Genomic DNA, 12,609 nt, shown 5'->3' with positions numbered 1-12,609 from the left:
TCATAAAAGATCATAATATTAGAACTTAGGAATAACTGTGTATAAAATATAACAAGAAAACAATAGTACAATAAAAACAGAAATAGCCTTTTATTTAACCACATTAAAACACAAATCTGTCTACCTAAAACAGTTTTATACTGTACTGTTTCAGTAAAACCCATCTTGCCATGCTGTGCGCTTCTTGGAAAATTAAAACATAACGCACAAGACATGGACTGGTAACCAGGTTAAAAGTAAAAGGTAAAACTACCCGACCTTTAATTTGATCTTTAATTAGATCAAGTGATCTGTACAGTGTAGATCTAAAGCTATAAAGTTCAAAGAACCAGAAGATGAAAAATTGTTAAATGCCTGCTATGGCACTCCAAAGCTAATAAACTTAGAATATGACTTAACTGATCCAAATTAATCCAAGTCTCAGTTCTGATACTATAATGAAATCATATTGAGGTCAACAGGCTAAAGAGCATGTATAATTGCATTAGTACAGTGCATTTAAAGACAACTGTGTGTAAAGGCAGTGCTGTTAATCTCAAAGCAATAAGGGCCTCTCACATGAGAAAGCAAAGTCTAGCTGTAGCTGAGCTCATTGACTCTCAGTCTAAGAAGATTAAGGCTCACAAGTTTGGTTTTATGAGAAGTGTATCTTTAAAACAGCATTAGTGACTAGTATTCAAGGTTTTCCAGCGGAAAGTACAGAATTAACAAGGTTTAAATGAACCTACACCAGTTTGTGCACAGTAAAGCTCTTGCACTAAGTGAAATAAACATTTAAAATAAAAACTAAAAGGTGCTGAAGAATGTAATGTGTAACAAAGACTTTGGTGCGTGACATGTTTGGTCAATGATTTCTAAGTGAATTTGTTTACGTCAGTGATCAGTGATATTGAAGATCACAGAAAAAGCCCTTCATGTTGGGCAAGATTCCCATCATACAATATTTCAAATGTAATACACAAATCACATGGTCCAGTTTGACCCTGAAAGGACAACATTAAAATGCCATGCCTCCGACAATGCTAGTAACATTAATAACATCATGTGATCATCGTATTCCACCATATGCAACTCAAGAACAGTCCAGCTGTAATCAAGGTAAGGTACAGCAAGTTGTGTAAAAAAAGTGAAAGAAAAATGCTCTACATGAGGAGCAGAACAGGATTAGCATTGTGTTAGCATTTAGCTTGCCTTCCTGCTTTTTTTATACTGTAAAGTAGCCTCCAGCACCAAACATACTGGCAAAACGCGTTGCCTTAATTTTAGCTTTTGCTTGATGAGACAACAGATATGTGATGACGACTAAGCAGTTAAAAGCTTGTTTGGAATCTAGAAAACTCTTGCTAGCAGCTCTCATGTTTTACTAGCCATGAATACAGAATGCTCCTCAGTAACTATGATTAACAAAAACCACAAGCATCAGTCTTTCCACCAAACCCTGAAGCTGTATTTGTGCATCATCAAGTATGTCACAATAATTTAAAAATACAAAAATTGTAACAATATATTAAAAACAATCATTTAAAATAAATAGTATTTTGCCAGCATACTCTTAGAAATAGTAATATGGCAGTACCAAGGTGCAGTGTTATACCATGGTATTTAATATACAGTGCCCTCAATTCATTTTTTAAATGGTCAAGTCAAAGTGGGGTGTTTGGACAATATCAGCACAAATCCTTATTTGATGGTGATTTTGAATTAGCAAGGGAAAACAATGACAATATTTAAAAAAAATAAAAATTTGATTTAAATGAATAATTTAATTAAATCTAATATTTTTTAATAAAAAGATCTTGATTTCAGAACAGAAAAATACTAGAGCTAAGTATCTCTAAAATTATTTGTACAACTGTAAAGATTGGAAGCAGAATAATGGCTTTTTTAAAACGAATACTGACAGCTTTCCAGATGCAAACTTTTTGCATAATTCGAAAGTCTAAGAAAAATTAGCTCCACATTAGGATATGGATGCAGTTTCAGTAAGGATACCTATAGAATGACAACTGAAAATATAAAAACTATAATAGTATATCTAAATTATACTAAAACAACACTGTACAGCTGCAGCTGTGGTGTCTGACAGTGGCAACCATATATTGCCATTATTATGTAATCAAGAAGAAAAGCTGGTCTTGATAACTGCAAAGTTACTTTATTGCATTTACATCATGATAAGGATTTATGCTGCTATTGTCCTGTTATACAACTTTTGAAGGACACTCATTTTTTTGTTGCATGTCCAAAAACACGTGTGCCTACTTGTATATATAAGGAATGATTAAATAATCCAGATTTAACGTTAAGACAGACTTGTTTTGAACTTTATACAAGCTAGGCCAACTGGAAATTTGAGCTGTAAACTTACTATTGCTTTTCAAACTCTCTTACAACCCGAGAACTTCCATCAAATTGATTGTCTTGTTATTAGGTGAAAAGCACTAATAGCTAACTTCACTTTTTTTTTGGCATGGGGGACATTTCACTAACTGAAATTACCCACAAAAAGTTTTACTACAAAATGAGGTATAAAACCATTCAGTGCAAGACAATTTGTGATTCCAATGCCAATAGTTGCCTACGTCCTGTCTGACAATGCAAAATATCCTTCTAAAAAATCATATTTTCCCTAAATTAGTATGATGCATCATTTCCTGAGGTATTTCTTCTCATTCTTTCACTAGATGTGTAACATCACTCTTCCAACACACCTTTTACTCCATATCCGAGTAGGGTATATCATCCAAGGGACAGGATATCTCAGGTACAGAATTTGAGGACAGAGTTTGTTTGAGAAGTCCATCTTCAATGGATTCATCTTGAGACGACTTCTTTGAAGGTGATGGGGGTGGAGGGGCTGTACAAGACCAGAAATAGGGAAGAGTCATTGTAACTAACATACCTAACACGAGGAAACTTCCAGCAGCGATAAAAGATACCGTGTATGTCCCAGTATAGTCCCTCAGCCAGCCTGGGAGGAAAAAATGGAGATGGAACAATAATTTTAATGCTGATTGTAAACCTAAAGATCAGAATCAATTTTGTTGGCCTTTAACAGGAATAGTTCCATCCTCAGGCCATATAAGATGTAGATGAGTTTGTTTCTTCATGGGAACGGATTTGAGGAATTAAGCATTATAGCACTTGCTCACTAATGGATCCTCTGAAGTGAATTGGTGCCGTCAGAATGAGAGTCCAAACAGCTGATAAAAACATCACAATAATCCACAAGCAATCCACATGACTCCATTCCATCAATTAATTTTTTGTGAAGTGAAAAGCTGTGTTCATAAATCCATCTTTGAGGCATTTTAACTTTAAAGCGTACTTTCTGGCTAATATATGAGTCCAAAATCCATAATGCTTCCTCCAGAAATTCCATCCCCTGTTGTCCACTCACATCAAAATTTACCAACATATTTGTTTAAAACTGTTTTTGCTTGAAACAGTACTTGATCTGAGCATATTTATCTCATGATTCAAACAAGACAATTTTTCACTGGAGAGAGCAATGTTATGGATAGAGGACTCATATTTTAGTGGGAAGCAACATTTTTTGGTTTAAAATGTTGGATTTGTTTCCTACAAACCTGCAGCTTTTCACTTCACAAGACAAATTGGAGTCATGTGGATTACTTATGGATTATTGTGATGTTTTTATCAGCTGTTTGAACTCTCACTCTGACGGCACCCATTCACTGCAGAGGATCCATTGGTGAGGAAGTGATGCAATGCTTAATTTCTCCAAATTTGTTCCGATGAAGAAACAAACTTATCTACATCTTGGATGCCCTGAGAGTGATTACATTTTCAACAAATTTTCATTTTTGGGTGAACTTTTCCTTTAAATAGAAAAGCGTCTGCTAAATGACAAAAGTAAAAAAGTAAAGAGTGTAAAGACCATCGACTCTACCGCGCGACTCCACCGGGCAGGGACACCGGCAGCTTTTTATTACATTGATATGTTTATTATTGAAATGTTTTTGTTATATGCATGTGTCAATTTTATTTAATTTCTTTATTTTTTTTAAATATGTGGGTAGATAGTATATAGAGTTGTAACTTTTTAGTTTTAGTTACTTTTTCTTATTTGTAAGTCGCTTTGGACAAAAGCGTCTGCTAAATGACAAAAGTAAAGTAAGTAAAGTAAGTAAATAAAACTATTGTGATGATCTCATGAGCTCCTACCAGACAGTGGTGCTCCCAGCAGCCCTCCAACGCTCTCTATGAGCTGCAGAAGGCCAAGGGCTCCAAGCATTCGCTCCATGCCTACGATCTCCGGCATCACCGCGAACGCCAGCGGCGTCATCGCTCCTGCGCAGTACCCATAGACCACACCGACAACCAACAGTCCTGAGTAAACCACGGCAACAGGAATGAGCATCAGAGAGAGCCCCAGTAACCCAGTCCACACCACCAGCATGTGCTGCATCCGCATTTTGCCCAGGTCCGAGAACCAGCCGGAGGCTACGCGGCCCACGATGTCTGCCACACCGGTTACAGAGATTATAAAGGCTGCCTGGTACTCAGTGAAACCAATGTGACGGCTGTGGGCAACCAGATGAACGTAAGGGATGAAGTAGCCGGCATTGAATAAGGTAATGGCCACGGAATAAGTGAGGAAGCCTTGGTGTGAAAGCAGAGAGAGGTCAAAGCCCTCGTAGATACGGGAGAACAAAGAAGAACATTTGTTGAGCTTGGTCGAGTTTTCAGTCTGAGAAAAGCACAAAAAGAAACAAACCAATATAGTTATTAAGCCTCCTATATTCTGTTAAACTGCAGAACAATCATTATCATACATTTTGATGAAATATAAATGTATTTAATTGTATCATTATATATATATATATTAGTCATCAATTGTTAAATAAATTAATATTTTAATTAATTTAAATATTATAAATACTTATTTATTAAATACTGTTCAAAAGTTTGGGGTCCATAAGTTTTTGAAAAAAGGTCTCTTATGCTCAGAAAAGATGCATTTATTTGATTAAAAATCGAAATAGGTATGTTGTGACATGTTAATATAATTTTAAATAACTGTTTTCTATTTTAACTATTTAAAATGTAATTTATTCCTGTGATGGCAAAGCTGAATTTTCTGCATCATTACTCCAGTCTTCAGTGTCACATGATCCTTCAGAAGTCATTCCAACATGCTGATTTGATGCTCAAGAAACATTTCTTATTAATAGCAATGTTGAAAATAGCTTTGCTGCTTACTATTTTTGTGGAAACCAATGATACATTTTTTCAGGATTGTTTGATGAATAGAAATATATATGTGAAATATATATTTTAGGATATTATAAATGTTTTACTGTCACTATTTAATTGCAAAATTCTGCATGCTTGTTGATAAACAGTTGTTCTGCTTAATATTTTTGGGGAACTAACTGCAAGTTCAAAACAACAGCATTTATTTACAGTGGGTAAAATAAGTATTGAACACGTAACCATTATTCCCAGTAAATATATTTCTAAAGGTGCTGTCGACATGAAATTTTCACCAGATGTCGGTAATAACCCAAGTAATCATTACATACAAATAAAACAAAACAAATAAGTTTAGAAGTTCTGTGTAATAAAATTAACTACTGAAATTTAATACTTTGTACAAAAGCCTTTGTTGGCAATGACAGCTTCAAAAGGCCTCCTGTATGGAGAAACTAGTGGTATGCGTTGCTCAGGTGTGATTTTGGTCCATTCTTCCACAGAGTCTTCAAATCTTGAAGGTTCTGTGGGCCTCTTCGATGAACTCTGATCTTTAGTTCTTATTTTCTATTGGATTCAAGTCAGGTGATTGGCTGGGCCATTCTAGCAGCTTTATTATTTTTTTCTGAAACCAACTGACTGAGTTTCCTTGGCTGTGTTTGGGATCATTGTCTTTGCTGAAATGTCCACCCTTGTTTCATCTTCATCATCCTGGTACTGTAGGTGTTGGGACTGAACCAGCTAATATTAATATCCAATGACTAGGGGCAATAATTGCTTTCTAATTACTGATAGATTTCAGCTGGTGTCTTGAATTTCCATGCCTTTTTGCACCTCCATTTCTTCATGTGTTCAATACTTTTTCCCTGTGTTGTTCCGCTTTATTACTCAGAACTTAATTTCTGAATTTATTTGCTTTGTTTTCTTTGTATGTATGGAATACTTGGGTTGTTACCGACATCTGGTGAAAATTTCAAGTCAACAGCACCTTTAGAAATGTATTTACTGAGAAAAATGGAGACGTTTTATATATATATATATATATATATATATATATATATATATAGTATTTACTGTATACTGTATATATCAAAATACATACCTTCACCACAACCTTTGGTTTCCCAAGAGGCCGAATGAGAGCTCCACAAGCAATCATGTTGAAGCTGAGGCCTCCGAGTATAAGCAAGGCCCCACGCCAAGTATAGGCTTCTACTAGATACTGAAAAAGTGGAGAGAATGCAAAAGAGGCAAGTCCAACGCCTGTGAAGCCCAGGCCCATGGCTAGAGATCTCCGCAAGGTGAAGTACTGCATCACTGACGCAACGGTAGGGGTGAAGATCAGCGCCCAACCTAAACCTAACAGAGATAAACACAGAGTAAAAACAAGAATCAGGATCCTTACACTGGTTGAAATTAAAGACACTATTTACAAAAGCATCCACCTGAAATGAATCCCATGGTCAGGTAAAGATGTAAAAGAGATGTTGCCTGGGAAGCCAGAATGAATCCCAGGCCTGAGAGGAATCCTCCCATCATAACAACCGGACGAGCTCCATATACATTAGATGCGGCTGCACTTATTGGACCTGTAGGCAGGCATATGTAATCAATTGAATGCTGAAGCCAAACTGTGTTGTTTTACCCAGTTGTGTTTGTTGATATAGACATGAACAAAAGAAGGAATTAACTTACTCATTAGCTGTTGCACGGCCAAGCCAATGGATGTTATCCAGGACACCGCCTGAGCACTCTCACCAAAGTACTGCACAAACTTCACAAAAAAGAGGCCCAGACTGCGGATGAGCCCGAACACCAGGGCAGAAGACACGAAAAGAGACCCCACCACCACCCAGCCCCAACCCCCATCAGGTGCCGCCATCTGTGGGGACGACTGCTGCTCTTCCTGTGTCTTTTGGGGCTTTTCCATGATTGCACTGAAGAGACAGATTAAATGAATAGTTCACTCAAAAATGAAAACTGACTCAGGCCATGTAAGATATAGATGAGTTTGTTTCTTAATATGAACAGATTTGGAGAACTTCTGCATTACATCACTTGCTCACCAATGGATCCTTTGCAGTGAATGGGTGCCGTCAGAATGAGAGTGCATACAGCTGAGAAAAAAACAGCAATCCACATGACTCCAGTCCATCAACTAACATATTAGCTGTATGTTTGTAAGAAACAAATCCATCAAGAGATATGTAATGTCTGGTACTGCCAAAATACCAATGCATAATCCATAATAACGCTTCCTTCAGTGAAAAAGTCTATCCCCTGTTATCCCCTTGATCTGTGCATATTTCTCTCCTGATTCAGAGAAGTTTTTTTTTTTTTTCACTGGAGAAAGCAATATTATGGATAGAGGACTCGTATTTAGCTGGGCGCAATGGTTTTAAGTAAAAAATGCCTTGAGAGATTTGTTTTGTCTTTTAGCTTTACAAGACATTAATTGATGGACTGGAGTCACGTGTATTATTGGGATGTTTGTATTAGCTATTTAGACATGTGGTGTAATGACACTTCTCTAAATCTATTCTGATAAAAAAAATTAACTCATCCACATCTTGGATGGCCTAAGCGCGAGTAAATAAATGTCCATAACCTTTAACTGTGTCATAGACAACATTATAAGATCTTCAAACAAACAATAAAAGTAATTAGGTTGCTTCTAGGGTTTTTTTTTTAACCCCATTTACTACAGAGGGCTCGGTTTCTTGACAAATAACTGGTCTCTATCATACCGTTCATGGTCTCTTTAACATTACCTTGAAAGTAAACACATCTGTTCACTCGGTGTAACAGTGCTGTTAAACAGCTACCAGTTTAAATTCTAAAACTAAGATTATTTACAGGAGCTGCTGAAACAGTTCTACTCCGCCATCATTGAATCAATCCTCTGCACTTCAATAACTGTCTGGTTCAGCTCAGCTACCAAATCTGACCTCAGAAGACTACAGAAGGTAGTCCGGACTGCTGAGCGAATCATTGGTACAACCCTCCCCACTCTCAAAGAACTGTACTCATCCAGAGTGAGCAAAAGGGCTGGTAAAATCACTCTGGACCCCTCACATCCAGCACACTCCCTCTTTTAACTGTTACCGTCTGGTCGACGCTACAGAGCTCTGAGCACCAGAACGGCCAGACATAGGAACAGATTCTTCCCTCAGGCAATCCATCTCATGAACACTTGAACTCTTAACAATAAACATGAAACACACAACACTATAATACTTTTTATTTTATTTTACACACATAATTATTACATTTCAAATTTGTACCTAACATACCTGTACATACTGAATTGTCTATTTTGTATATTGTGTTTGTGCTATTTGGCACATTGTCCATTTTTGTATATTTGTACATTATTTTTTTTATGATCTGTGTCCTGTCCTGTTGCTGTCATTCAGTCGCACTGTGGAGCTACTGTCACTAAAACAAATTCCTCGTATGTGCAAACATACCTGGCAATAAAGCTCATTCTGATTCTGATTCTGATTTATATTAATTTAAGTCAGGTGTCAGTTCTAATCCTGCTTTAATTTCCTCTAGCACACACACATATACCTGTATGTTATTTTGAAGAAGTAAAGTCTTTAATTTAGTCCTGAAACAAAATGTTGATCATGAGTTGATCATGAGGTGGACTCTGAACTGTCATTACCAATGGTCTGAAAATTTGAGCCAATCAAAATCTGATTGCTCAGGTCAGGATGACCGCTGGGTGATCAACAAAATTAGTTGTTTTGTTTCTCAGAATGAGCTAACTTCAACATCAAAACATTGGTAGAAACAGGATGTACTATTAACAAATGCATTAAAACATTTGCAGTGCATTAAAACCTATTAGTTATAAATGTATTAAAACACATTCTACCAGGCAGCACATGTAGGCTATATTCCCAAACCAAACTAACCCTTAACAGTATTTTCATGCACAGACAGCTGAGTTTTAGTCTCTAGCAAATTAGAAAAGCTGTATATTTACATTAAATTAATTAAAACATTTAATGGTAACCTAAACAACTCCATAGCCTAATTCTAGACTCTATTGGTAAAGAAAATTATTCCAGAGAGACTAGTCCACAAATCAATACCTGCTGATAAAGAAGAATATCACAAACCGGATAAAATCTGATTAAATGTAAATGTAACATGACAAGCCTCCAAAAAACCTGCTGAACTACTTTATATGAAAAACTAATTATATATTAAAATACCAATTATATGTTCAAGTACAGCTGCCTCAAAAGCTCTTCTTTATTATTATAATGCTATACCAGAGTTATACTGTAAAACATTTTAATATAGGCCTATTAAGGATATTGTTGACCTCACCACTTGCTAGTGGATAGAAGCTTTAATTTTATATCTGGACTTTATATCTGTGGGATGTGTGCAATAAAGATGGAAAGATAAACATTATTTTGCAGGACCATGTTTCATCACAAACAAACAAATTATAATTGTTCATACAGGGGACTTTGTGAATGCTCCTTTCCCTAAATGATAAGTATTGCTTGTAAAAAATAATAATATTTTACAAAATAATAATATGCAAACTGCCCTAAATATAATTTTCTCCACTAATTATACTTCATACTTCATTACTTTAAAAATATTTTTATTAACATATTTAATTTAGCATGTTTCATTAAAACTACTAAAACGTTGAGTATACACTGTAATTTTCTTGACACAACCAAACAAGAACATTCGATTTTAAATGTTGAATGTGCACCTATACGCATATAAATAGGCACAATCAAAAGGAATAGCAAACATAATAACTACTAAAATAAAAACTAGCATGATGCACCTACCTTTTGCCCTCTCTATCAATCTCGTCTGCCTTTAGGACGAAACAGACGTCTCATGTCCATGCAACACATCATTACGCAACCTATGTGCTTTTACAGGTGCTTATAATATACTATAAAATTTGAAGACTTATGAAAATATTTTCAGATGTTAATTTGTGCTCGTACACATTTGAAAACGATGTAAATTAATTATTTAAAATATTTTCTTTTGTAGCTTCATGTTAAATTTCAGTTTTAAAATACCGGTCAACACACTAGATCACCGAATTAATAACAATTATATGGTAATGTTAAAAAAGGTCAGACGTAAAAATACGTCCAATGAAAATCATGCATATGGCTCATAAATATTAATTAGGTCACGTGACGCCTATTACTGAGCGTGAGTTAAGTCATATTCATGAGATCAGTCTTGTTGTTCAAATAACAAACCTGTCTCGTTATCTTGCATTGATGATATTCAGCACACTGTAACATGACAGTGACAATGTCACGATTTAGTCATGCATTCATGGCATTTAAGTAGCACCACAAACGAGAATAGCCTATTTTTATTTTATTTTTTATCGTGGATGTAGCGCACAAACACTGTCAGCAGATACAATGTAGTAAAATGAAACACTAAAGCCTTTTAGACAAAACAGTATGACACGAACAAATGGAATGACATACAATATACGACCCCGAATTTGTGAAAATACCATAAAATATTCGAAGCAAAATGAAATAAGTTTGAAAATGCATTTGTAATGTGTCTGGAACACCCTGGTAATTACTTACCCATAACCCGCTTACGCTTTTTCCTGTTGAGTCAACATTAGGTCAAATCAAATAAACATAGATATTCAACATATATTGTTAAGCACATCGTCGATGGCTACTTTCTACTTATTCACCTGCTCCTGCTGAAGCGGCTGTTTCTCGCACGTGCTGGTTTCATTTCCGCAAAGCTCCGCATCTAGAGCGCGCTCACGAGCTGGCCAGTTTTCATTTGTTTACAATAATATAATGTATGTTAGTTATAAACTATGCGTGCAATGTTAAGGTTCAAGGCATCCGTAGAGCACATTGAACATGCTGTCATACATTAAAACTAGTGTCTGTGATTATTAACATTCTACTATGGGATCACAGCGGCCACTAGCGGTAAATTAAGTTAAGCATTTTTATTTTTTATTTTATTTATTTTTTACAACACGTAAAGCAGCCTAAAGTTGTTTACTCTTCTAAATTGTACTGTCTGGTGGGTATCTGGTTTACGCTCCCTTAGGTGGCTAAGATAAACCACCTTAGACTTATTTGAAAGTTTGTGTGTGTTTTAATGTTTGTATACAGTATTTTCTCACCAACACTTCATTGCTACTCTCATCTTCTTGACAACCTCTTTGTATATATTTTTGGACACAGGCACAATTTCTGTTGACCAAAACATATTCAAGTTATATAATGAATGAACTCTGAGCTTTAATTTGAGGGTATTTTCATCAAAATTGGAGGAAAGGTTAAGGAATTACAGCTCTTTAATATGGACTTCCCCTTCTTTCTTTTTTTTAAGGGACCATAAGTATTGGACAGTTGACTCAAAAGCCATTTCATAGACAGATGTGGGCTATTCCTTCGTTATTTCATCAGTTAAGAAGGCAAAAGGTGAGTTGATTCTAAGTGTGCCATTTGCATTTGGATGCAGTTGCTCTAAACCCACATTATGCGGTCAAAGGATCTCTCAAGTGAAACAGACTATTGTTAGGCTTCAAAAACAAAACAAATCCATCAGAGAGATAGCAGGAACATCAAATCAACAGTTTAGCACATTCTGAGAAAAAAAAACGCACTGGTGAGCTAACCAACATAAAAAGGCCTGGATGTCCACAGAGGACAACAGTAGTAGATGATCAGAGAAAAACCATTTCACAACATCCAGCCAAGAGAAGAACACTCTCCAGGAGGTAGGCATGTCACTGTGAAAGTCTACAATCAAGAGAAGACTTCATAAAAGCAAATATAGAGGGTTCACCACAAGATGCAAACAAGGCTATTAGACTTTGACAAAAACATCTAAAAATGCCAGACCACTTCAGGAAAAAACATTTATTGGATGGCTGAATTTAAGATCAACCTGTACCAGAATGACGGGAAGAAAACAGTATGGATAAGGCTTGGACCAGCTCATGATCCAAAGCATACAACATAATTGGTGAAACATGGAGGAGTAGAGCATGCATGGCTTCCAGTGGCACTGGGTTAATGGTGTTTAGTGACGTGACAGAAAACAGAAGCAGCCAGAAGAATTCTGAAGTGTATAGGGATATACTGTCTGCCCAGATTCAGCCAAATGGAAAAGTTGATTGGGCGGCGCTTCATAGTACAAATGGATGATGTCCCAAAACATCAAAAGCAATGTGGAATATTCTGCATTGGCCTAGTCAATCTCCTGATCTCAACCCGATTGAGCATGCATTTCACTTGCTGAAGACAAAACTAAAGGCAGAAAGACCCACAAACAAACAACAAGTCAGCTTCAGCAAAGGCCTGGCAAAGCATCACAAAGGAGGAAGCCCAGTCT

The 12,609-nt window shown here is 36.2% G+C and overlaps 1 protein-coding gene across 6 annotated transcripts; it reads right to left on the bottom strand.

The window, feature by feature from the left end:
• Positions 1–75: 75 nt before the first annotated feature.
• LOC306874379 (monocarboxylate transporter 13-like) lies at positions 76–11,073 on the bottom strand. Of its 6 annotated transcripts, none has more exons than XM_079424379.1 (7): positions 10,047–10,071; positions 7,284–7,334; positions 6,913–7,154; positions 6,663–6,806; positions 6,320–6,576; positions 4,189–4,714; positions 76–2,971 (listed from the first exon to the last, which is right to left on the bottom strand). In XM_079424379.1, exons 2-7 carry the CDS (start codon positions 7,328–7,330, stop codon positions 2,715–2,717), a joined length of 1,473 nt encoding a protein of 490 aa, XP_079280505.1. In that variant the 5' UTR covers positions 7,331–7,334; positions 10,047–10,071; the 3' UTR covers positions 76–2,714. The 6 variants fall into 6 exon arrangements, with proteins under 6 accessions (XP_079280505.1, XP_079280506.1, XP_079280504.1 ...); XM_079424380.1 differs by having other exon boundaries at positions 7,271–7,334; positions 10,047–10,052; XM_079424378.1 differs by lacking the exons at positions 7,284–7,334; positions 10,047–10,071 and adding an exon at positions 10,943–11,073.
• Positions 11,074–12,609: the final 1,536 nt, after the last annotated feature.

The sequence above is a fragment of the Barbus barbus genome (assembly GCF_936440315.1).
Source record: "Barbus barbus genome assembly, chromosome: 1".
Taxonomy (NCBI): domain Eukaryota; kingdom Metazoa; phylum Chordata; class Actinopteri; order Cypriniformes; family Cyprinidae; genus Barbus; species Barbus barbus.
Note: the sequence above shows the minus strand (reverse complement) of the source record. Positions and strands in the feature narration are given on the sequence as shown.